Source organism: Trichomycterus rosablanca, chromosome 3, assembly GCF_030014385.1.
Source record: "Trichomycterus rosablanca isolate fTriRos1 chromosome 3, fTriRos1.hap1, whole genome shotgun sequence".
Classification (NCBI taxonomy): Eukaryota; Metazoa; Chordata; class Actinopteri; order Siluriformes; family Trichomycteridae; genus Trichomycterus; species Trichomycterus rosablanca.
In genome coordinates, this window is record NC_085990.1 from 36551045 (window position 1) to 36578370 (window position 27326).

At 36.9% G+C, this 27326-nt stretch overlaps 1 protein-coding gene across 1 annotated transcript in view; it reads right to left on the reverse strand.

Annotated features, from left to right (window-relative positions):
* Positions 1–6918: 6918 nt before the first annotated feature.
* The window catches only part of acvr2ba (activin A receptor type 2Ba), a 69162-nt gene continuing 48754 nt past the window's right edge, over positions 6919–27326 (reverse strand). The window contains exons 2-11 of the mRNA XM_062992063.1: positions 20685–20892; positions 14309–14415; positions 12340–12488; positions 11420–11563; positions 11158–11301; positions 10240–10388; positions 9901–10015; positions 9673–9811; positions 8989–9119; positions 6919–8316 (exon numbers count right to left, since the gene is read on the reverse strand). Of these exons, the coding sequence (XP_062848133.1) occupies positions 8122–8316; positions 8989–9119; positions 9673–9811; positions 9901–10015; positions 10240–10388; positions 11158–11301; positions 11420–11563; positions 12340–12488; positions 14309–14415; positions 20685–20892 (1481 nt within the window). The 3' untranslated portion in view covers positions 6919–8121. The remainder of the gene's footprint in view (positions 8317–8988; positions 9120–9672; positions 9812–9900; positions 10016–10239; positions 10389–11157; positions 11302–11419; positions 11564–12339; positions 12489–14308; positions 14416–20684; positions 20893–27326) is intronic.

The window sequence follows — 27326 nt, forward strand, 5'->3', positions numbered from 1 at the left end:
GAAGTAGTTATCATAGGGTTGCCAATTCAAGCCCCACCATCACCAAATTGCCACGGTTGGACCCCTGGGCAAGGCCCTTAACCCTCAATTGCTTGAATTGTATTCAGTGAAATGCTGTAAATGTCAGTGACCAATTTCTTTAGGCAAATTGTCTGGCTATATACTGCTTATTGTTTACTTTTTAACTGTTGTTCCTTTTCATTCATTCATTATCTGTTTTACGATTGCTTCATCCTATTCAGGGCTGTGGATTTAATTTATCTATATGCAGAACACTGTTCCAGAAAGACATAGAGCATGCATGTTGTGTTTAACTATTGTAAGATTTTTTTTATTTAAAACACCAGCCCCAGCTTTTAAACGACTTGCTAACCAATATAAATACTCATTCACATTAAGCAGGTGGACCATTTCTACACATTAGTGTGGAATGTAACATCAATGTCCATGTATTAACATTTTTTTTGTATTTTTCTTATAACAGAAATACTTTACGCAAAAACTTTACTACTATTTATATTACTATAGTTGCAGTTCTTTGATAACTTTTAACCTCTTTGTGTAATCTACGCTGGATTTCCACTCCTAGGGACAGCAGCAACAGGATTGACTTTTCTTTATTTAAAAACAATTAGTTTCATTATGGATTGGTAAACACTCTGCTATGTCATTAATGATTAATAATATTATACTGTATCTCTCAAACAGGATTCTTATTCTGGATATAGTTTAAACATTACACTATTAAGATTGATAGGCATGCAGTGAATAAAGTTGCATGGATCTGAAAGAATACTGTAGTAGTGCAGCTATCAAAGCAATTGCATTTACCAGGAGGACAGCATGGTGGCACAGCTGGTAGAATTAAACTGCACAAATATATATGAGAAAGACCTATCCATGGAGTATTCCAATCATACTCCCAGTCTTTTTAGATGCCACCAGATTCCCATCAAACCCTGACTAAATTAAAGCAGTTTAAATGACTAAATACATAAATAATTAATAATGTAAATATTGTAATACATGCATCATGTGTCTACAATACAAAGACTTAAAAATAAAAGAATACCAAGAATACAAAAACAGCATATTTGTTTTTATCAACATTTTATTGTTTACTTTCATATACAAAAAGATAAAATTGAAATAATCCTTTCTAGTACATTTTTCTCAAATAGTCAGGATGTAGTTGCTTCACACTGGGCAAACACTACATTCATACTGGTTTATTCTGGCACCAATGGAAGCAGAAACAACCACATCCCAACCTCTAAGTAAAACTAGTCCAAACTCTGGATACGTAGTTCTAAAATTACCACAGTAAAAAGGAACAATGATCCACTGCAAATTAAAGAACTATGTTACAATGAGCGCTCAGAAAAAAAATCCTCAGTTCAATACGGCAATACAACGGATGTCTGAACTTCCCAGGGTATTTTATATAGGTTATATAAAAGTTCTTAAACATACTTTCAGTCCAAAAGAGGGGCTACAGCAACAAGCTTGTCTCTCTGTATACATGGTTCTCTCATACAGATTTTATGTATAGTAGTTAAAATCAGTAGTACAAGCCATCTGTTCTACAAGTTTAGCTACAATAGTGAAACATAACCTACAACATGTACATTTCACATATTTTGATATAGAAACAGCACTTAAAATACATATAACCCCTTGACAAGACAAGTGAAAATGCCTTCTTTCAGCTCTAAATAAACTCTTCTGCTTTTGGATATACATATGTATATCAACCTTATTGTTCTTCTACTTCAAACAAATGCAATCAATGTTTGGGCAAAAACATACCAGGTCAAGTTTGTGTTTGTAACAAGGTACTATTAAAGGGAAATGAATAAATTGTCCATGAGGAGAAAGCAGCATAATTAAATGTAAATAAAATGTTAGCATAGAGAGTTTGTGTTCTCAGTATATTCCCTTGAATGAAAGGATTTAACACTAACTTATAACCCTGCAATACTTCAACCTGAACACTGTCATCCTGGAAAATATGAGGTAACGAACCATACCAAAACATGCAGAGATTACATTTATACCCCAGCTGTTACAATATAGAAGAAAAATAAACATCCTTTCACTATTTTAATAATATAAAAAGGAAACCATTCAATTGCTTCTCTTGGGAATGACAAGAAGCTTGAGATGAAAGAGGTTTTTGAGTTGTCAAGGGGTGCTTCATACATGTTACACCAGTATAAAAGAGGTTGTCCTTGTGTTACAATAGTGTACATGTTCTCTGTAGTGTCAAAGACTATCCAGCTAGTAACACTGATTCACATGAGCTCTGAGGTAATTGGTTCCTGAAAAAAACCTGGATCTATGTCTGCATCCAGAGTTACAGCTGGTCACAATTTATATATATATATATATATATATATATATATATATATATATATATATATACACTTTAAGTACTAAAACAGAAGAAAAGGAAAAGACAGCAAGACAGATTTATAAAGAGAAAGACAACGGTTGCTTCAGCAAGTAGAAAAATGAACAGGCACATCAGAAGACCTCTGAAATGAGAGGTTTGTAACGTTCCTGATATTAAAATGATATTAACCAGAAGCCATCTTTGTAACATGAACTGTGAGTCAGTCTATAACAACAACTAAAATACACAAATCCAACACAGATTAAAACTTAATATAAGCTGAACCTGACAGAGAGCTCAAATATTTCACAGGAAAAATAATTCGTTCATTGGCACAACAATGAAGATGGACAACTTTTTTTTTTACTCTATATAAACCATAAGTGGTATTGCATACATAATTTTCATGTTGATTACTTACTATTATGTTTAAGCAGTTATTCTAATAAAAAGCTAAATTATACATTCTGGAATTCAGTAGTTGTCCCAAATCTCTCTTATAAATTGGCAATTCTGGCTGTATAACTTTCACACAACAGCTACAAACTGTAGAGTTAAGGACTAGCATGTGCTTCTTGTAGGACACATGAAGCCAGGCAACCCTTCTTATAATACTGCAACTCAAACATCACCAGAAAGCCAAAACATTAAGGTGAATGCTACCTGTCTACTTCCAAAAACAGCATTAGCCTCAAATTAACAGGAATTGCTCTGTACTATGTACTAAAGCGCACTACAGGACCCAGTTGATGGGTCATAATCATGTTATTGAAGCTCAAAAATTGAGCCTATAACCCAGGTTGCAAGTGTCATGTGACTCAACATGTTAATACACTGACTGGCTGATGGCTTCATGTGACAAATATTTGGTCACATAAAAAATTCTTAACTGCTCTCTAAAACAACTATAAACATTTATTGACTGCAATAAAAAAAATGCAACAGACTTTGATGCCATACTGGATTTACAGAAATATCAGCCTTTTTATCTTAAGAGCTTGGCCAAGTATGCTCTCCTCAACTCCAGGCCTTTAGTACATTTGGCTGTTGCACCACAAAGGTGACAGGGCAAGTGCTTAAATACCCCTATGCCACTTAAGATTACATTGTCACTAATTTCTTAAATTGGATAACACAAAGGATATTCAAATAAAGTAACATTAAACAGACAACTGCGGCAAGTCTTTTAATTAAAGTAAAAGAACATTAAAGACCCTCAGACACTAAGAATGAAAAATTAAACTTTGGTTATCCATTTGCAGATCTATGATGCAAGAAACACGGCTACAACAGTTAAAAAGATTATTTAAAATGATAACATCTAGAATATCAATAACAGCAGCCTGCAGTAAGCCATGAGGACAACGATTTGGTTTGTTGCCTGGGAATCGATAACAATGCCCAGTTTAATCCCCTCAAAGAGAATGCTACGCTATTGCTGTAGATATTGCTTGCTACATTGTTCAAAATCACTTTTTCCAAAATGCCTTGACTGCAATAAAACCACTTAAACTCAATGGAGCTTAAAAACAAGGTGTATCTGCTAAAAGCTGAGGTTCCTAACCTTTTCTGCAGACCAGTACCAAAGCATGGCTCGTTGAACACTGGTGTTTCAGAAAAGTACTAAATAAACTTAGGTTCAAATATTCATGAGCTTGGTTGGTTTGCTTTTACATAGTACAGTAGATATTTCACCAAATAATTAAGTATTTTAGCACAGGTAGCACAGGTAGCACAGAAGATAAACAGATCAGCATCTCATGTTAAAGCTGCAGGATGTATGTTTTTGTAAAGCATTAAGCTTGTGCTGTAAAACTGTAATAATAAAAAGAGCAGGCAACACTGTTATATTTTACAAAGTGAACAAAAACCTTCTAAAATGTGCCACTTACACAAGATTAGCCTACTTAAATATTGATAAATATTTAAATAAAATATTGATAATTAAGATAAACATAACTCAGGTTTAAGGTTTATGCTGGAAATCCCTGCTTTATCATCACAAATTCATCCCAGAATCTAGCGCTACTTTAATGTATGTTGACTTGTTAATTACAACCATTAAACTCATCCATACTGGTCTTGAGAGCAACTGATTTCGAACCAATTGGTAGAACTACATGCACATGCAAAAACATTTCCAAAAGGGGACTCCAAAGCCTAAAAGTTACATACTGCAGCTTTAAAAGAAATGGCAATGATAAAATCAGCTTGCGATAATGACTCTGCCTGAACTTCCCTGTGCAGCCCACACAACAGTCTGTCAAAATACTCTGAGCTGAGAACCAGTCTGCATCATTAAAAGTCCTGCATTATTAAGCCCTGGTATTTATAATCTACACAGACAAAACTAAAGGAACACTAGCAAGAACATGAGCTACGTCTATGTTCATTTGCATATAGTAGGATCCACGTAGACCTACAGGCAGTCAGCTTGCTCTGGTTTGGCAATTTAAATTATTAAAACACTGATCCTGATGTATCGTTCCCGATATCGTATTAGCATCCCGAGATAAAACATAAAAGACCCACATTCAAAGTATGTTTGCAAAGATGGCCTCAAAATGGTCAATCACTCCAGTTTATACCCTCATCCAGTACTGCATACAGGAGGTAAATATCCTGGATACATTATATGGCACCATGAAAAAGAGAGTAACTTAAAGCTATGATCAAAAAGTAGAGAAAAAGGAGAAGCAACCGCTGGAGATCAGAGTAAGAACAGAAAGAAAAATTGCCCAGGGTAGGGACACTAAACCTTTATTTTTTTTAATGCTCTTGACAAAATTGGTTTCAATTTGGTTTCAATTCTTAATTTAAAAAGAACTCATTTGGTAAAGTTCAGCAAGAGAAGGGTTTAGCTTACATCTTGTCACTTGCTGCACAGTAGCTTATAGTTGCTTTGGGAGGTACAAAAGAATTAAATCTGCACATTCATGTATCTATAAAGTTTTCAATGCAATTCAATGTGTGAGATTTATATTTATATATTCATAATTGTGAGAATATATACTGAATTTTAGATATGCCAACAAAAAGCACATAGTGGAGACAAATAACCCTGCAAGAATGAATTACATTGTACTCCAAATAGTCATTTGGCCTGCATTAGTAGACGCTGTTCCTGGAATCGTGGCTCTGTGTTGGACAATTACGTTGGAAATAAATACTCGTCATTTGCTTCGTTGCTTGCTATTGTGCAGCGAGGTTTATCTGTAAATGGAATGCATTAGCTCAGCGCAAATTAAGTTACAGCTTTTTTATTAAGTGTTATTACTCAAAGCTGTGTACAAGTGTTCTAGACACAGGTTTGTTTAGACAAATCCCACAGATTGTATTAAAAGCCCATAGCTCTCAAGTCTTACACACTGGGGCCTAATGAGGTTAAAGTTGGAATTTTATTACTAATCCTTGTCTATTTACTTAATAAATCATGTGCATTTCATAAACTGTGGTAAAATATAACTGAGATAAACCAACAAACTTTATCAACCAGCTACAGAACACTACAGGCAAACCAAAGCTGTTATGCAATCCCAGCAACAAGTACAATAAAACCAAAGCTGTAAAGTGAAATCAATTTGGCTGAATCTTTTTCAAAATTGGCTTTAAATTGAGTGTTTGTTTTTCATGTGATTCGGCCCCAGTGCCGCAGACCTGAGATGTAGCAAAATTTTAATATAAGTGCAGATTTTTGCATGAAACACCACTAATAAATAATAATAATAATAATAATAGGGTTTGGTTAATTAACTGTTAAAGATTTAATGTCCCTTTGAGCAACAGAGTGGGAAAATAATAAGGTTTGCAGGTAACGGCCAGCACAAACTAAAGGAATAATGCCCTGTTTTATAGACAGGCAAAATTCTACAACTGTGTACAGCTATTTACATTGGTTTTACTATTTATACACCATAGCACTTAAACGATTTTGGACTTTTTAATTAATTAATTTTTAAAATTCCTAATCTTAAAAGCCAACGTGAATCAAAATATACTTACTACAGGTCAACACAACTAAAATAATATATAACAGAAGTCATACACATAGAAAAATCTGAGGTATTTCTGGTTTGAGGTGGTCTATGGTTCATGAAGTTTTTTTTTTATCTTTTTAATTTTTTTATGTTTTGTCCTCTTACTACATATTTTATTGTTTATAGTTGCTCTCGTTCATCTCGGAAGCCTTGTAATGTTTCATAGCTTTGCATTTGAAATAAGCTCTACTGAGAAGTTGCGTGTGTAATGCACAGAAGAAATAAAAAATATTTTAGCTTTTAGTTTGAAACAGCAGCATCGTGAACATTCACCGTTACACTGTGGCAAACGAAAATGAATTCTTTTTTTGCCACTATTAAGACATTTTTTTCCTATATCTACCAAAATGCACTTTAGTTACACTTAATAGATTAAGCAGGATGTCATGTCTATTGCGCTGTAGTGTGGTATCCAATGCAAGACCCGCAAGTCAAAAAGTCTTTTAAGTGGTCCCTTTAAGTAACTGATAACACAAAAAGGAACATGAACATGATGTATGAACCTTTCTAGATGCCATCTGCTCAGATATGAGTACAGGCTTTCTAAATGTCAGTCTGATTCTTGCTGTTTCAGTCTAGGTCCTTAAATTTAAATATCCAATATGTTTGTGGACTTAATTATATTTTGATGGTCACTTGGACCAAACCTTCAGCGTGGTCTATGTAATCACGCTCAGCATACTTTCAGCATTCAGACTAAAAACACACTCAACCATCCTCACCTTTTCACATAAACACCAAACACACATTCACATCTCTTTCGCGCACACACACATACACATACACTCTTACTATGGTCATTGCATGTACTGTTCATTAGGGTTGCAACCGACCCAAAGTTTCTCCTTCTATCTCTTAACCCCACCCCCCCAAAGTTTACCTGAGAAATAATTACGTACCAAACAAAACTCATTATCAATATCTATAGCTCGTCGCCATTATCTAAAATCAATGCCAATTCCTCAACCCCAAATTCTTATGCCCACATTTTAAAAACCTGAACTGACCCCGTTTACAGTCGGCAACTTCCCCTACAGCACAAAATGAAAAAATAAAAATCCAGTTGTCTTCCACATTTTGTTGTGTTCTAGAGACACCCGTTAGTTCCGTAAAAGACACGTTTTCCATAAATTTGAATAGCACACAGTCAGAGAGGAAAATATCTTTAAAAATCGGAAATAAAAATCCCTTGAGGAAGGTAAATTGTTTGTAACAGTCATAATGATCCTCTCAGGTTTTGCAGCATTGTTGTATTTTCCAACACGTTGACCGGTTGCTTCATGTGTAGGTTGGTTATGCCTCAGCCATTCAAGTCCAGAAGACAGAAAATAGAAATATAGAGAAATAAAAAATTTAAACACTGAACTGAAAAGTTGAGGTACCTGCATCATGTCAGCATTCATAAGTCGGCACCTGAATGCGGTATGAGATGTCCCTACGCCATTATTTATTTATTTATTTATTTATTTATTTTTTTAACGTTTTGTGTTTTCCTCTCTTAATAAAAATACAGTAGCGAAGTGTGCTGGTAGTATTGATCCGATCAGAGTAATACTAATAACAATAATGATAATTTAAAAAACATCAGGATAAAATAGCAGCTGCATTCATTGTTGTCTGAGATCCACTGAGTCTGGGAAAGACAAGGGTTGTTTCTTTAACTTTTGGGAGGTGTTTTTCCCCCCGTTCTCAGATGCTGGACTCTTTGGGTGGTAAGTCCACGTTGGTGACTGAGGTGAGAACAGAGACGAGGCAGTCAGAGGTAGTGCCGCTGCCAAGGCGCCGGATCTGAGAGAGACGCTCCTCCACACAGCCTGCTGAGAGACGAGCCTCAGCGTCATGGTCCCAACATTCCTCTATTGTTTCACACAGCTGCTCCAGACCCTGTAACATCAACAAAATACACAATTACTTATAAATTAGATCAGCACACGAAATAGATAAATCCATTTAACTGAATCCATTTAGAGCGAGTGAGTGAGCGAGAGAGTGAGCGAGCAAGCAATGCCTTACAATGCACTGGTGCCCTGTCCAGGGTATATTTTGTACATGCTATTATTAAAGCTGTATGAATAATGAAAAGAGCAGACTCGAATATGCTACAGCAGGGCTATTTAGAAAACTGTGGGTGGGGGCAGACAAAAAATGTAGATGTAAAACACCAGTTATATATTTATGAATTAGGATTTTAACATCACGTTTTACACATTTTGTTTACATTCATGACAGGACAGGTAAATACTGGTTACACAGGATTCATGAGTTTAATGTCAAACACAGTCATGGACAATTTTGTATCTCCAATTCACCTCACTTGCACGTTTTTGGACTTTGGGAGAACATGCAAACTTAACACAGAAACCCAGGACCTTCTTGCTGTGAGGCGACAGTGCTACCCACCAAGCCACCGTGCCACCCCCACTCATTATATATATGGTATAGTGTAATTATATAATGATATTATAACTATATTATACAACTATAATTATCTGTGGCAGTGGTAGCTCAGGGGTTAAATAGTAGTCTAGTGAATGCCAAACATTTAAACAGGCTTACAGAATGTTTGAGCCAGCACTCTTTCAGCACTGGCCGCATCTTTTTGTGGACCACGACATCCTGCAAGTCCTCCAGGGATGGGTGCTGTCCAATCTCCTCCTCAAACGGCAGCATATACTCGTCCACTGGACCTGAGAGACAATCAAAGACACCTCATAGAATCTAAAACGTTGAATGAGGGATGGTTTAAACTTTTAAGAGCAGTGATAGCTCAAAGGTTAAGATACTGAACTAGTGATCAGATTCTGGTTTAAGCCCCAACACTGGCAAGCTGCCACAGTTGGGCCCCTTGTAAATACAAACTAAAACCAGACATACACAAATATCCCTTTAAATGTAATAATTCTTGACTAAGTCTTCTTTATTTTCGCACTAGAGTCACAAGAATGACGGCTATAACAAGAAATGTATATATTTTTTTATAAAATTAACTGATATTTCTAATCAGGTAGGATAAATGCTGAATAAAAAATTTTTTCTCAGAATTATCACTTTTATATACAATCTTAATCTGGAAAAAATAAAATGATCAAAGTTCTCTAACTAAGCCAATTTTGTTGCACAGTTGGTTGATTACAAGTTCCTTTACCACCTGGAATGCTATGGCACTATGGTTAAATTCTTTTATTGCAATAACTGGAGATCCTGATCACTTTTTATGCTTAAACAAAAAACATTTCTCACCATCAACAGCTGTGCAGCGGGACACCAGTTCCCAGAGCACCAGCCCCATGGCGTACATGTCTATTCTCAGAAAAGCATCCCTCTGGAAGTTAATGGCTCCTTCCAGCACCTCAGGCGCCATGTACCTCCGGGTGCCAACCTAAAAGCAAGGTCAGTTTGGTCAGTACATGTAACGTTATACAGCTTTGATAGAACAGAGTCTGCCTCTGCTGACAGCAGCACTTTTACCTGGCCATGTGTGTCTCCTGGTGCTTTTCCAGGCTCAAACTTTACTGCCAACCCGAAGTCTCCAATAACAGCAGTGAGATCATTTTTCAGCATCACATTTTTACTCTTAAAGTCCCTGTAACAAAATGTTTAAATGAGTTAAAACACTAGCACTAATACAGGAGTTATGTTAATCAGAAATCTCCCAATGTGTAATTGATTAGTGTTTTTTAACTGGATAAATTATTCTTAAGACTACAGTATGGGTAATAAGTAATAAGGACTTAAACAAGTGCTCGACTCATTTAAAAGAGAACGCTAACTTTTGCATGAGTTTTTAAATTGATGTGTTGGCATTACCTGTGGGCAATAGCAGGCTTGGGGCCTTCTCCCTTGTAGCGTGATACATCTTCATGAAGGTAAGCCAGGCCACATGCCATAGTCTCCGCAATGTGACACAGTTCATTCCAGCTTACAACGTAACCCTTTAGATAATCAGTCAGAGAACCCTGTACAATAGAGACAAAAAGACAAATATTTGGTTCAGTTCTGATGTTTTACTCTTAACATTATTGTGTCTAAAATAGAATAACTATAGAATGGAAAATCAGTGTGAGTCCTGAGCTTTGTTTGATGCAACGAGACGCTGCTCCCACCTAGTGGTGATTGGAGACAACAACACCCGAAGAGCTTTGGAAACTTAAATGCTCTTGTAGCGATCTCTAATTATTTATTCTTTCTGTGCAGCCTGGTAATAAATGACCCATGGGCCGCGTGGTTGGGGACCACTGCTTTAATATATTTGACAATGTAATTTTCCAAACACCTGGTACGTAAAGGCTGTTACTTCTCCTAGCAGTCCCTGTTTAGTGACAGATTGCACAGATGGAAGATCGTCGTGCAGCACCGGTGAGTGTGTTTTGCATTATTATAAGGTGTAGGTTTGGCTTTAGGTTAAGGAACAAAAAGCACTGGTTTTCCTCGCTCTGAAATGTTGCTTTGAACGTGTTATTACAGTTGCAGGCCACAGTGATCATTAATGCTCAACAGCTTTGGATGCTCTATAACCTAAATGTAATCACATTAGTGGGAACTGGCAATGTTGACGAGTTCATGATAATATAGGTGTTTGTAATATTAGTACAACTTTAATACACATGAGCATTAATGAGTGCAAAAGTATAAACTGGAGTTTATGGGTATGATTATGATCGTGGTTTAGCAAAATACTCCTGCACAGCACCATTTAGCAGAGGTGTTTAGAACCTGATGCCTCACCTTTTCATGAAACTCAGTGATGAGCCAGAGCTCCATTTCCAGACTGGTCCCACGTTTCTCAGCAGCAATGTATCGCAGCAATTTGTCGTGCTTCATCCCTGGTGTGCAGAACATGTCTCGCTCATTCTGCCATGACAGTTTATCCTAATAACCAGGAAAGAAAACCAGTGTGTTCACCTGCATATGTAACACCCAGAACTAAAAACACCTAAATAACTTCATATGTAACTGAGAACAACTGAAGCAAGAGATGAACACAAACCTGAATAGGGAAGATCTTTACAGCTACATATTCATTCATCATCTGGGCTTTCCACACACAGCCAAATCGCCCTCTAGCCTTAATTTCCAACAACTGCAGAGGTTTCAGCCCTACAAGAGGAGATGAAGGAGTGGGGCCGGGATCCTGATCAAACAAATAAAAAGCAAATTATGCTCAACAAACTTATACTTTTACAACACGTTCCATGAATTTAACATAGGTATTTGTGTGAATTCTTGTAATAACCTAGGGTTATCTAGGGTTCAACTCTCAGCTGTGCTACTAGCATTCAAACAAACATGACTGGCCATGATTGGTCTATATGTGGCTGAAACAGCTTGGTCAGTGGGAGGTGCACTAGTCAGTGCTGGATAAAAAAGGAGGGTTGTGTAAAAACTGTGCCAATTCAGCTAGGCAGACCAGAATAATCTGCTGCGGCAAAACCATTAATACAAAAGTAGATGAAAGAAAAAACGATTTAATTAAAAATTTCAACATTAAACAAAAAAAGCAATGATGATGCTGATAATGATAAACATAATAATCATGAACTTTTTTTAATTCCTTTAATTAAAATAAAGTAAAATTAGGAAATTAGTGAACATTTTCCACAAACAAATCAGTCTAGAATAAATTGATCAGAGTAAGCCACTGACTGGGTGTAAAACTGTACTTTCAGCCACTAGATGGAGGCATGCAATTAAAAAAAAAGATACAGGGAAGCCTATTATTATTTATAAGCCCCAGGAAAGAAAATAGGAAAGTAAAGAACTGTTAGATAAATAATACTGTAATGAATAATGTGACTGTTGGTGTATAGTATTTGGTAGTGTATAATCAAATATTAATTAATTTAAAAAAGAGATATGTCCTTTAGATAACATAATAAGCAGTAAGAGGTAAAATGAGTAAATCAAAACCTCATTGATGTCGACGTGGCCGTAGGGTGGCTTGCGGTGGCGGTACATCCAGAAGGCCAGGAGCAGGGCCATGGACAGCATGGTAACAGGCAGCAGGGAGTATACCAACACATTCAGCAATGAAAGGGCAGCAGGGGGAGGTTCAATAACTGAGAAACAGTACACACACACACACACACACACACACCATGTTACAGGTGAGAGAGAGAGAGAACCCTAATGCTTCACATAAACCCAGAAAGACAGCATGTGATGTTGGCAGGAGGCTGATGAACACATATAAACCCTCGCCTCGTTAAACTGCAGAAGACATTGTTGCCCCCACGCCAGAAGACAGGATGTAGCATGGCAACCAAACAGGGAAAAGAAAAAATCAAAGCAAGCTATACAATGTTTATGCTATTGTACTACCACTGTAATATTACTGAGTAATACCACTGATATATCAACATGTGTCTGAAATAGAAATGTTAATGATTAACCAGTTTAACCTGTGACCGACAAGTCATTGCTCAATTAATGCTGGCTGTAAAAAGATCATTTCCTTTCATTTCCGACAGCTGATCCTTGATTTGAACTGTAAGAGGAGCTAGTGAGTTTACTCTGTTGATTTAAGACTCAGCTTCACACCTTCAGTGCTCAGCAGCAGCAAGGTATACAAACTCATTTTGGAAAAAGTGCTGCTGTTATCAGAACAAAAAAACATGATGCATTTATATATTTATGCTTAAAAAATTTTTAACAATAAACAACAGACCTATTAAATCTCCCAAAAGTCACAAACAGAAGCTGTTTAGTGTCAGTATGGAGTCTGAATGCATGTTCATTTCTGAACATGTGAATGTGTGTTTTTTCCCCCTGAAGTTGTATATGTGAATATTTTGCATCATGCTCCAGTATAAAGGTAGACATCTATTATCTTTTAATAACTACACTAATGTTTTTAGGAAATGCTTTAATATACCAACCACTTTCATATTAATTATGATTGGCATGTTTAGTTAGCACTTGTAATGGACTATTTGCTATCAGCTACTGTATAAAGTCTACATACTGAAAGCTGAACTGGTTTTGCTCAGTATTTATGTTCATCTTACTTTTTTTATTAAATAAAGTATAGAGACTTGTTGATACGAACCTTAGTGATGTGCTTAATATAACTTTGTTAGTTATCAGTTAACTGTCCACTAATGACAGGCAGTTATTGGTTAAAAGTAACCGGCAAAATTTGCATGTCTGTGTGAAAATGTAATATGACATTCTTATGCAGAAGGAAACACCAAATGTCCTAATTAAATACATTAACACTGACTACTTATAAATGGAGTAAAATAAAACATTTACATTCAAAATTTAAGAGACAAAGCATTTTTTGATAGTGGTTTAAATGAATTTTGAAGGCTGCAAAAGATGTTAAGCTGTCTTTAAATACAAATGGTATAAAATTACTGAGGACACCATTTTTTAGTATAGTATCGGTGGAGGGAGGGCCTTGACAGCCATTAGGCTACACAGACCAAAGATAAAAACCATAGTTTTATAACATTTATTCTTAATGAAATAAAAATCACCATGCAGGTCTATAACCAGGGTTTATTTGTGACTTGTTTGGGAAAGGGGTTTATTATTGAGAAATTGTGTCTTCCAAGTCTGCTATTAACTAATCAATGTATTAAGTAAAACCTTTAGTAAAGCTTAATCAGCAACACCTGATTGGACATACATGAATTTAGTCTGCACATTTGAGTCAAATTAGCATGCACCATCAACCTCTGTATTAGCTTACTAAAATAAAGATTAAAATGTTTGCCCCATTGTAGTATTTAAAAACTACTACTTCAAAGTATCGCATGATAATGAGCACACATTGAACACCAAAAATCTAAACATATGTACATTCTACAAAAACTAGGTACAACAACGAGGCTGTGCTATCTTACTGGTACAAAAACATTTTGAGCATGCTCACCTGGTCCGCTCACATCAGGTAGGTGGGTGAACCTCTCGTTGCAAAAGCTGCCCTCACAGCAGCAAAAAAACACCTGTGGATTTTCCTCTGTGGCAACACACTCCTGCCTGGAGTTGAGAAAAAAGAGACCTGTTAAAACACTGAATCTTACCAAGTTTACCAGGGTGGGGGTTGTAGAGGTGAACATGGGAGCTTTTAGGACATCCATTCTAAATCCATAGCCAGTATAATGGAGTTGGAACCACAAGTATAAACAACCTAGGATTTCTCTTTACTGGAACTAAGGAACCTAGGCCAAACCCTGAAAAAACAACCCCATAGTATTATCCCTCCTCCACCAAACTTTACAGTTGGCATTCACCATACCCAGACACGTCCATCAGACTAGCACATAGAGAAGCGTGAATTGTCACTCCACAGAACATGTTTTAACTGCTCTAGAGTGCAGTTGCGTGCTTCACACCACTCTATTCAACACTTGGCATTGTGCTTGTTGATGTAAGGCTTGCATGAAGCTGCTTAGCTATGAAACTCATGCCTCGAAGCTCCCGGTGCACAGTTTTGTGTTAATGCCAGAGGAGATTTGGAATTCTGCAGTTAGTCAGCAGATCGTTTTCTTTTTATTCACTAAGCACTTAAGCACTGGTCGACCTCACTCTGCATTGCTTTCACAATAATACCACTCTCAGTTGATTGTGGAATACCTAGGAGGACAGAAATTTTTTAAACTGACCTGTTGCCACCATTTGTTCTTTCACAAATGTTTGTCAACTCAGACTACATGGCCTGGTGCTTGATTCTATACACTTGTGGTAATGGGACTGAGACCAAAACCATACAGTGCACATATAGTCAGTACGTATAATGTACCTCTAAGTTAAATGTGAGCCCCCAGCTCCACAAAACAAAATGGCTGTCAACCAAGAAATAACATGAATGTTGTGTGTGACTGATCTCAGTAAATGGAGGACAGAAGATTCAGAACTGTAGTGACAATTCTGCTGATGATGCATAACCAGCTAAGTAATGCCCTGTCAGCACTTTGTCCCACTTGGCCTATTATTCAGCACCAGCCTCGCAACTGAAATATAATACACATACAAACAAAAGTAACTTATTTGTTAAAAATATTACCTTTAATCTTAAATAATACATAAATATCTTTAAATTCAAAATGATTTGGTCAACACTCGTGGACAATTTCACAGCAATTTATTGACATAAAAAGCCTATGTTTTGGAAAGTAAGGTTGTTGTAAGGCTAGGAGAATTGTAAAGGCCTTAAAATGGGGTCACCGAAAAAAAAGATCAATAATCCCTGGCCAGGATCAAGAACAGTAGGTTAACCAGGCAAAAACGAATAGTGGTCACCCTTTAGTGGCTTTATCTAGTGTCAAAGACCAAGACAGCTCTACATTAGTTTTTAAAAAACTGGGTTGTCTTGTGTAGTCAGCTAGCTCTCAAGTTTAAATTTCAGCTATGCTATCTGCTGGCTAGATGCCTACATGGACAGTCTGCGATGTCTGAGGGGGAACAAACCAAAGGGATTTCTCATTGCTGATGCATTCCTGGCTGGTTGATCACGGCTGCACAGAATAATAGAGATCAGTGCGTCACTCTACGTACACGATACTGATTCCTGTGTGACCCGCCTTGTGCATGTTAAAAAACAAATGGTTGGCAAGTGCACACGTGTCAGAGGAGGCGTTTGTTAAGGGCGACCCTCCTCGGTTGGGGTAGAACAGCAATCCCCAACCTTTTTGCACCACGGACCAGTTTCATATAACATATAATTTTACGGACCGGCGGGGGCAGGGGGATTTAAAATAGAATAACTATAGAATAGAAAATAAGTGTGAATCCTGAGCTTTTTTCGCTGCAACGAGACGCTGCTCCAACCTCGTGGTGATTGGGGACAATAACACCCAAGGAGTTTTGGAAATTTAACTGCTCTTGTAGCAATCTCTAATTATTTATTCTTTGTGTGCGGCACCGTAATAAATGACTCACGGACTGGTACCGGTCTGCAGCCCGGTGGTTGGGGACCACTGGGGTACAAATCTACAGCAGTAGGAGACATCATTGGGTAATTGGATATAACTGAATTGGGAGAAAAGGGGGAACATACTGTAGATAACCAAAATAAATCTACCTATCTACCAATTTAATTCCACATCCGCTGCCAAGTAAAGGTGGAATGGTTCAACCTGATTAAAAGTTTAATTACAGTTCTACAGTTACAGTTCTAGGTCAACACATCTGACCAAATGTAACCACTTGACTGTAATGATCACATCCAGCATCAATAACATTGGTATCAGAGCCACATTCACAGTTTGCTAATGCACTGCTGAGGTGAAAATAAATTGTCATAAATTTTAACATCAGTTTTATTTTGTTTACAAAGACAAAAGTTAAAAGAAATGGATGGGAGAACATTTAGAAATTAAAAAGAAAAGAAAATGAAAAAAAATAATAAACCACAGATTTGCAACCAAGAAATTAAAGAACTTGCTGGAAGAACCAGGACTCGCATCATGATATTCTTGCTTCTGCCTCATCTGTTATTTGCTTTTTAGCAGTACACTGTATTTGCTTCACAGATTTGCTCTGATAAATAATTTTCTTTTTTAAACAAAACCAGCAGTAGTACATTATGCTCTCCTCTACACTGTGTTCCAAATTATTATGCAAATAATATTTTCTCAGATTTTCCAAAATTACCTATATGAATTGCAGTCATTGTAATTTTCCAGTCATCAACTATTAGAGTACAATTGAAAGGTTTTTGAACAAACTGCCAATGATAACAGTATATTTTAAAAAAAAATAAAACACTCAAAATGCACTCAAAATGCATGTTCCAAATTATTATGCACAGCAGAGTTTTCAACCTTTTCATTTTTATAAAGAACAAAAAAATGGTCATTTGTGAAATTATAAGCATTAGCAGGTTATTACAAACTGAAATCAAACAGTTTTCAAGTCAAAACTTTATTCTAGGTGATGTTACATTTGCACATAGGACCCCTTGTTCGAAAGGAGCTTCTGAACTCTCTCGTCCATTGAATTTGTCAGGTTTTGGATGGTATCTGCTTCAATTGTTTTGCATGAGGACAGAATACCCTCCCAGAGCTGTTGCTTAGATGTGAACTGCCTCCCGCCATCATAGACACTCCTTTTGATGATGCTCCAGAGGTTCTCAATGGGGTTGAGGTCAGGGGAGCATGGGGGCCACACCATAAGTTTGTCCCCTTTTATGCCCATAGCAGCCAGAGATGCAGATGTGTTCTTTGCAGCATGAGACGGTGCATTATCATGCATGAAAATGATCTTGCTGCGGAATGCACGGTTCTTCTTCTTGAACCATGGCAGGAAGTGCTGTTTGAGAAACTCCACATACATTATGGAGGTCATCTTTACCCCTTCAGGGATCCTAAAGGGGCCGACAATCTCTCTCCCCATGATTCCAGCCCAAAACATTACACCACCTCCTCCTTGTTGGCGCCGTAGCCTTGTTTGCATGGGGTGTCCATCAACCAGCCATCCTCCACTCCATCCATCTGGACCATCGAGCGTTGCACGGCACTCATCGGTGAACAAAACAGTTTTGAAGTCAGTCTTCATGTATTGTTTGGCCCACTGGAGCCGTTTCTGCTTGTGTGCAGTGGATAGAGGAGGTCGACAGGATGGCTTACGCACAGCTGCAAACCTCTGAAGGACCCTGCATCTTGTTGTTCGGGGGACGTTGGAGGCACCAGCAGTTTCAAAAACTTGTCTGGTGCTATGACAAGGCATTTTTGCAGCTGCTCTTTTAACCTGACGTAATTGCCTGTTGGAAAGAGTCCTCAATTTTCCCTTATCAGCACGCACACGTGTGTGCTCTGAATCAGCTACATACTTCTTGATTGTGCGATGATCACGATGAAGTGTCTTGGCAATGTTGATTGTAGTCATGCCTTGACCTAAACACTCCACAATTTGTTACTTCTCAGCAGCCGACACATCCTTTTTCTTTCCCATTTTGGCTGAAAATGTAGGCTGCTTAATAATGTGGGACAGCCTTCTTAAGTATTCTTGCCTTTAATTGGACACACCTGCCAAACTAATTAGCACAGGTGTCTGCAATTGCTTTCAGTGATATAAAGAGCCCTGACACACATCACCATCAATGAGTTTAACTGACAAACAAAAAAATTCTTACCTTATCACTCCTAAACACTTTTTGCATAATAATTTGGAACACAGTGTATGTACAGCTGCCTTCGAATTTAGATGTATTTATATTCTCTTTTTTAAAACGTAACCAAATGTTAACAGTGCTTTTTAATTAAAAACAATTCCAGTATTCTACAGTACATCTACCTTTGATGAAGCATTAGATTTATTTTAATTATTTAAATAGGTGAGTTTTTTTTATTTTTATTAAAAAGACAATTTAGCCCGTTAAATACAACTATTTATGCAGCAGTAAGAAAGGCTGTAAGAAATCAACTAAAATCGACCATTAAAAATAATGATGGTGTTTGTTTATTAGGATTTTAACACAACGTTCATCATTTCACAAGGTTATATTAAACACAGGCATGGACAATTTTGTATCTCCAATTCATCTCACTTGCATTTCTTTGGACTGTGGGGGGAACCTGGAGTACCCGAAGCAAACCCATGCAGACACAGGGAGAACATGCAAACTCCACACAGAAAAGACCCGTACCACCCCACCTTGGGATCGAACCCTGGATCTTTTTGCTGTGAGGCAACAGTGCTACCCACTTAGCCACCGTGCCACCCCTAATATAGATGTACTTTAATATCGGCGGCTCAGCAGTTAAGGTCCCACCACCACCAATCTGACACTGTTGGGCCCCTGAGCAAGGCCTTTACCAGTCAGTTGTTTGGACTGTATTTTGTATAAAACCAAATGTAAGTGTATAGATTACGACTGTGTGTTATGTTGCAATAACTATAACAAAATTTATATTTTTTATAAAGGGTCTTAAATTACATCAGTTATATTTTACATATCTCTTATTTTTTTCTAAAGACAAATCAGTTGCAACTCAGCAAGTTTCTGTCTCATATATTCAGTTACATTTACTCCACCAGTTCAGTATGAAAGAATATGTATTTTATAAAGTGTAAAGCTGAACATCAAAACTCTTGATAGTGGAGGTATGTGGTTATCAGCTAACTCTGTACAGCCCAGAGAGCAATGCTACTTTGCTACATTAAACCACTCAGTGTGAGCACAACAATCATAGGCTGAGAGTGATGCACTTAAAGACGAAGCATGCCGGGATTGCTGGTGTAATCTTTTTTTAAACAGCACTTTGGGTGACTGCTCTACTCACCATGTACCTAATGCAATTGCTAGGAAATTGTTTTGCCAATACTTCCATGGTAAAGAGCTATTCAAGCCAACTATTTAGAGTTATGATGAAATATTTCCTCTTTTTATGATCCGTACATAAACAAAGCAAATCCATGTTTGGCAGTGCTTCAGTGCAGTAGATTTGCAGATGTAGCACCACAGTGGACATGTTTTTAATAACCCAGCATCCTTACAGTCAGAACGAGTATCAGGGGACAGTATGTTCATTCAATGGCGCATTACAGTACTGCTCCAAATCATGAGCCATTTAAAAAGCTATATATGGCTAGTGAATACCCATGTGATACTACAAACTTATTCTTGAAACACAACAAACATAAACTCAAGTCAGAATTGAGCACAGGGCAAAAAAAAATTGGAACAAAAGAAAATGTGTGATTTTTAAATAAAGATAGTTACTGAAATAATTTACTGAGATCTGTTCATTATTTAACCACAAACCAGGCTGTGCTGACATATCTTTCTAGTGTATCCCTGAGAAAATTCTACCAAACAGCCACTAAATGTAGCACTTCAGGAGAAAGGTAAGCCTACATTGAGTCATTTTGTACTTAAGATGACCTCCACCTCTATTATTTTTTAAAGTTACAACTTTAAATCCAAAACTGGTCCAAAACAATTCCTTACATATAAAAAATTTATTTTTAAAAAGTGTCAACTACCTTTTAACCCCTTGGCTGTCCCCTTGTGCATTTTCCGCCTGAAGTGCATACCCAGCTTTTTATTCAGAAAGTACATATATGAGGAAATTTATAATTTAATGTTACTGAAAACCCAATAAAGTATCATTTAAGTGCCATAATGACATTTTACCATGCTCAAAAGATGATAAAAACTTTTTACAAGTTTTAGTGAGTATAGCTCAAGTTAAATAAAGCCTGATTAATCACAAGCAACGTAATGGACATATATATATATTTGATGTGTTAATCAGTGTCCTCATTTACCATTACATTTTCTAAAGTAGTAAATAAACACTGACCTGTCATAGCAGTTAAAGTCATCCAACCAGCAGCCTTTCTTCACCAGCTCGATGGTTCCAGAGTTGTTACGCCACGATGCGTAGCAATGTGAGCGCTTATCCTTTTCCCCCTCACACCGCTCCACTCCACTCTGGTTGGTCTTCTCAATCTCCCAGTTGATGTTGTAGTACAAACACTCGCGTGTCTCCACCTCTCCATGGCTGAGTTCTACACATTAAAAAAGGGGAAAACCAAAGACAAGAATTAGTTACATATATAGCATTTGGTGAATGTTTTTAAATCCAGAGTAATAATTGGAAAACAAGTTAACCAACTGAACTGCTAAACAGTGCTAATAATTTCTTTTTTTATTATTATGTTTAATTAGTCCCAGCTTTTTAGCTGCTAACATTTGCTGTCTAAAATCAGTGTTCATGATACTGATCTACATTACTGCCATGTTCACCATGTTAACCTGTTTTCATGCATAAAGCCTTGTTGAAACTCAGCAATGGAACCCTATAAGCCAAGATTAATGATTGGTTGTCCTATAAAAATCTAACAACAAATGATCATATTAAATAAAATTACTGGAATATTGATGTATTTATTTATTATGATTTAACATCATGTTTTACACACTTTAACTACATTTATTACAGAACACGTAGTTACTCATTACACAAGATTCATCAGTTCACGTCTTTAATGACAAACTCAGTCCAAACCAAACCAAGACCACAGTTATTATCTGATCAATTGAACTTTACCAAGGGAAAGCATGCAAAAGTGTTTAACTGAAAAACAATTAAGCCCCTTTTATATGAACACGTTTTTTTTTTAACTGGAGGTTATTGTTGAATTTTGGTCTCCCATTTACACAAGAACAGGTTTTTAGGTTACTGAAAATGAAGCTTTTAAAAACAGTCAAACCTCTGAACCAACAAACACAAGGCCACAGCATTTCACACAGCTTGTTAGCTTCTTTTTAGAATTAGCATTTATTTTACACCAAATCAAACGGATGTCCCTTGGTCTGAGCTTGGCAGGTTGCCACAAAGAGCTTTGCCTTTCTCTTTTATCAAAACAGCATTCTAATCACCATCAATAAATGACAGCTAATAATGTTAACAAAGGCTAAGCGCTTAATGGTGCAAGCAGACCTGGTGTAACCTCATAAACAATAAAACCTCGTCTCGTAAGAGTAAGCTGAGCAGAGGCTAAATGAAGAGAAAATGACTGCCAGAGGTGCTCCTGTAACATGTACGAGGATTTGGCTCTGGATGCCGAGGCAGTTAGGTTAGTTTTGTGATGCATGCTGAGAGGCTGGGTCAGGCTGACCTTAATCCCACAATTCAACGTCTGAAATCTTACACTCAGCTTAATTAAAATTCAGTGAGCATGCCACATCAAGCATGGGATGGGAACTGTCTCAATAACCGCACCCTGTCTCTCTGAATGGCTTTCTTTTTCAATACCCTTGTGTCCATAAATGAAGCGCATCTAAGGCCATGCTTATTTCCACCTCCTGCTCTGGGATTTACTGAACTAGGCTTTCAAAACCTATATTGTAACAAAACAAATTTGTATTTAAACACATGGAATTAAGAAACAACAGAAAAGACATTCAAACAAATGTAAAAAATAAAGGAAAAAATTGCAACAATGTTTACAGTAACCACACACAACAGTACCAGTATGACTGGTCCACACACTGTACACGAATACGCACATTCAATTATCTTCAACAACTGCAACATCCTAATCAGGGTCACACTGGGTTTGGTGCTACTTTGAAACAGTGTGCTCAAACAGGAATTTTCATTCAACAATTTATCAGAGGGAACACATACCCACAATTCCGGGTAGCCAGGTAAATTTCTGAACGTTTTTTTAAGAGGTGGGAGAAAATAAGTTCCCCATTATCATGGTGCTGTGTAGCATGTACACTAGATGCTGTGCCACTGAGCATGAAAAAAACTAATTTAAAAAATATGGCAACAAAGGTATCCCTCAATGAGCTGCTACAATATTGGGTAACTGTACCTCGTAGCTAGGGGCAATATGAATGCCATTTTTTACTTGTATTAAATGAGTAAAACACGCTAGCACCCCAGAACTGACATTTCGAACTTGTCGGTTCTAAACTTAGCTCGGCCATCCGTCTGGGCTGGACGCCTACATGAACAATGATTGGCTGCTGTTCATACAGGGTGGGAGGAGTATAGGGACTCCTCATAACTGAGGCTAACTGATGGCGCCTACACGGAGTCAAGGGATAATGCGTTGATCAGGGTGTGGTTCTCGGTACACAAAGCTGATCCGCATATAAACTCGTCTTGTGCAGGTGAAAAGATGCAGTCAGCTCAATCAGGGCAGGGGTCGGCATCAGCAGAGAGGAAGCATAATGCAATTGGGTAATTGGATGTGCTAAAAAGTCAGGAAAAAAGGAGAGGAAATGCATAAACAAACAAAAACAAAAAAACAAACAAAAACAAAAAAATCACAAAAAAATCCTGGGTGCAAGACAGGAATACTCCGTACAGGATACCAATCCATCACAGGGCTTCATCTTGCATTGTATTCACTCACAACTGTAAGTCATTTTTATATTTATTTATATATATATTAAGGCTGCACAATATTTCGTTTCAGCATCGTCATCGCGATGTGTGCATGCACGATAGTCACATCGCAGGACGTGCGATGTTTCTTAATGCAAATTATATCAAATACGTCATGCTACAACTTTTTTGCTGCTTGACACAAAACGAAAAAAATCGCAATGTCAGTTTTTTCCAATATCGTGCAGCCCTAATATATATATATATAAAGTTGGCTTAATGTGTCTACTAAAGTACCCAGTAAGTTAGCACAGTGCTTCGCAACCCGCTGCCAAGCTGCTACCACAGGTACAGTACCACGTCAGTGTCATGGATGTAAAGCTTTGTGCAAATAATGTAAAAGGTGTCAGAATATGAATAGCAGTATATAGCAAGTGTATTCCTGCAAATGCTTTGGCATTGCAACAGCTTTAAGTGTTTGTTTGTTACAGTTTTAACACCATGTTTGAAAAGTCTAAAGTTACATACTGTACTTAATATACTGAATCTGGAAAGCACATTCACCTAAAGGCAGCTGATGAAATTTGAATCAATACTTTATGCTTTTCACAAAAATCTGTGGGTGCAAAAATAACCTAAACGTTACACTGATGTTGCAAGACCAGACCACTGTTTCTCTCAGGTTTTCACACCGGTTTCATCAGATTCTGTATTTCTTTCCAAAGCGTGACAGTAGGACTGAGTCGACCTTAAACCATCACTCAAGACCAGATTCTCTGAGGAGGCCCATCTGTATGAGATCAGAGTAGTCCAGCTGTAATGAAGTGTATGACCTGAGATTGCACATGCCGCATTTTGCAGAGGGTTGTATTATCCTTATGAACAACTCTGTGTATTAGGAGTGTGTGCTAAAGAAACTGTACTGTATGATGGACTATGGCATCTTCCTATATCTGTGCACAGGGTGGAAAAAATTTACAGTATAAGATTAACTCTTATTTTGTCTATACATAAAGAAGGTTTAAGAGGGGAAAATGACTAATATAATCTAACTGTAATATGTACATCAGCATATTCATCAAAAAAGCCTGAAACTATAGAATCATTCTTCTAGAAAATCTGCTTTTTAACCAGCCCTCAGCCAAATGTCTGAATATGCTTAAAGAAAATAGCCTTTGTGTACTATGTACATCAAACTGGCAGATGAATAAAACCAGGGCACACCATCCATGTGGAGAAGTCAGAAGGTCAGGGTAAAGATAAAACCCTGGGGTGCATGGTGGACTTTTTATACAGATCCAAGACCAAAAACCTCAAAGATATTACACATTTTGTTGTATAGTAGAAATTCATATTAAATATTCACATAAATAGAAATCAAATATCCAAATTAGGAGGGAAAACAACTTTTGTCTGAGACAAAATTTAGTGTGTAATGAATTTAGTGTGCAGGAAATAATAAATAAAATACATTTGGGCCGTGATTAATAGTTTTACAATTTCCCCAAAGTTATTGTGACAATCTAAAAACTCACGCTGCCTCATTTTTAAATCACATAAGTTCTGTAAAGAAAGACATTTTGCAAAGGTATTTCTTTATTTTAGTGACCTTATAATAATTAGTAATTATTATTAATTAATGAAAATAATACATTATTATTATTAGTTATGTCATGCCAAGGCAGACTGCTGGCTACCATATGGATAATATTTCTCCACAGCATCTCGTCTTTTGGTAGGGTCTTTAGGCTAAACCTGTTCTTTGTTCCTCTAATTAAAGGCATTTACATTGTTGCTGGCCATCCTCTTTCTCTTTTACCTTCAACTCTTTCAAGCATAATTGTCTTTTTCAATTAATTGGTTATTATGTGTTCAGAATAAGAGAGCTTCAGTTTGCTTATCTGGGCTATGAGAGTGTTTAGATTTAATTATAAACTGTTTAATAGTAGTAATCTAAAATTAAAAAAAACTTTTAAGAGTATGTATTGCTTTGAGTTGTTAAAACAGTTAAAGAAAATAGCCTTTGTGTACTATGTACATCAACTATACTACTGTATAATAAACTACATTAAAAGTGAATAACTAATAAACATACACTGTTAGCTAGGTTTGTGCTTAGAGCTGAAAACATAAACGGAACTGGCGGATGAATAAAACCAGGGCACACCATCCATGTGGAGAAGTCAGAAGGTCAGGGTAAAGATAAAACCCTGGGGTGCATGGTGGACTTTTTATACAGATCCAAGACCAAAAACCTCAAAGATATTACACATTATTAATTGGTTATTATGTGTTCAGAATAAGAGAGCTTCAGTTTGCTTATCTGGGCTATGAGTGAGTGTTTAGATTTAATTATAAACTGTTTAATAGTAGTAATCTAAAATTAAAAAAAACTTTTAAGAGTATGTATTGCTTTGAGTTGTTAAAACAGTTATCAAACCTACAAATGTTAATCATTTTTGCAAATTAATATGATTGAATTATTTTTACTAATTAAACTAAAAAAAAATTACTTTCATTTGGTTGCTTTATGACACTTAAGCAACAGGTACATTTGAAAACTGCTTATATTTTAGCCAGAATACTACTGTATATGTATATCCAAAAATATCTACATGAAACACAGACATACATGAATGCAATTTAATTGATGGACTTGGGTCTTCCTTAAGCTCTTTGTTTGGCATTAACCTCTTAAAATAAAAATAAAAGTCAAAATGTAATGACTGGCTCACTGACTAAATGCCTGTAGATCTGACTGGAAGATCTGTGTTTTACCTTGAAGTTCTATTCATTGCTCCCCTTAAGATACACCAGCATGCATACACTAGTTCTTATTTAGCTTATTTACATATAAAAAGCCAACAACAAAAGGTTTGCAATAAAATCCAATTCTTTTACTGAGCAGGATGTCATGTTAAAACATACTAAGAGTCAGCTGTATGTAACTCTGAAGCACTCAGATCTGTGTAGGAATAAAGTGACCTTACATTACCTCTGCACAGTCCAGGTCTAACTCCATGGTTGTTTTGATATTTACGCTTAGGTTCAGCCAAATGTTTTAGGATTTTATCTTTTATTCTTATTTATATCTTTTATTTATATATTTTCTTATATTTATGATTAGAGATGTGCCGATCGGGGTTTTTGGCACCGATTCCGATCTGCGATCTCATTTCAGGGACATCGGCCGAAGGCCGATAGCCGATTGCGATCGGGGGGAGGGGGGATTGGGGGGGTTTAGCAGTAAATAAAATAAATAAACTTAAAAAGAGCCTCACAGTGAAGATAAACCGGAGCAGCGCGCGTGTGTGTGTGTTTGTGTGTGTGTGTGTGCCCTTAGAAGATACGCTTTGTTCACAGTATCGCTATAAGTGATTCATTGATTCATGAGTCGATTCATTTTTCGCCAAGCGTAAGTTTCTCTTCTCAGTTATCTCTCCGTGTTTACTGTTATTAATTAAATGTCGTGGTTTTAAATAAACACCAGCTACTACAGAACATTTTGTGTGACTCTCTTACATTAAAAAGCTTAATTAAAAAGCTTAATTAAACTGCTATTACCACAGATCTGTAACCGACCGTCAGACTCGTTCCGTCTAAGGAGCTAAAAGTTTTCTGATGATCCTAAAAGTTCAGCAGATGATCCTGAACTAACGAATTTGCTAATGAATAAACTTTTGCCTCTGATTGGCTCTGTAACATTTTCTGTTCTCATCTACATCACAAGAAAGAACCGCTTACGATTTACCAAAGTGAACCACGAGTTTATATAACGTGCTGATAGAATCGACTCAGATGTGACCGGGTTGAATTATCTTTTTAAAGTAAATATTTCAATCAGCAAAATTACATCGTATGTATGATGCACAACGTTAATGATGTTATTTTAGGTCATGAAGAGCTTTTACTGTGGTTTCTGTACGATGGTTGATGAATGGTGATGTGATGGTTGGCGTCTGGATCAATCCACTGAGCTGTTAACTTAACATGATCTTTTATATATCACACGATCGGATCGGCTACTTTTAGGAGATATCGGCCGATCGCCGATAGCATATTTTGATTAAAAATCGGCCGATACCGATTCATAGCCGA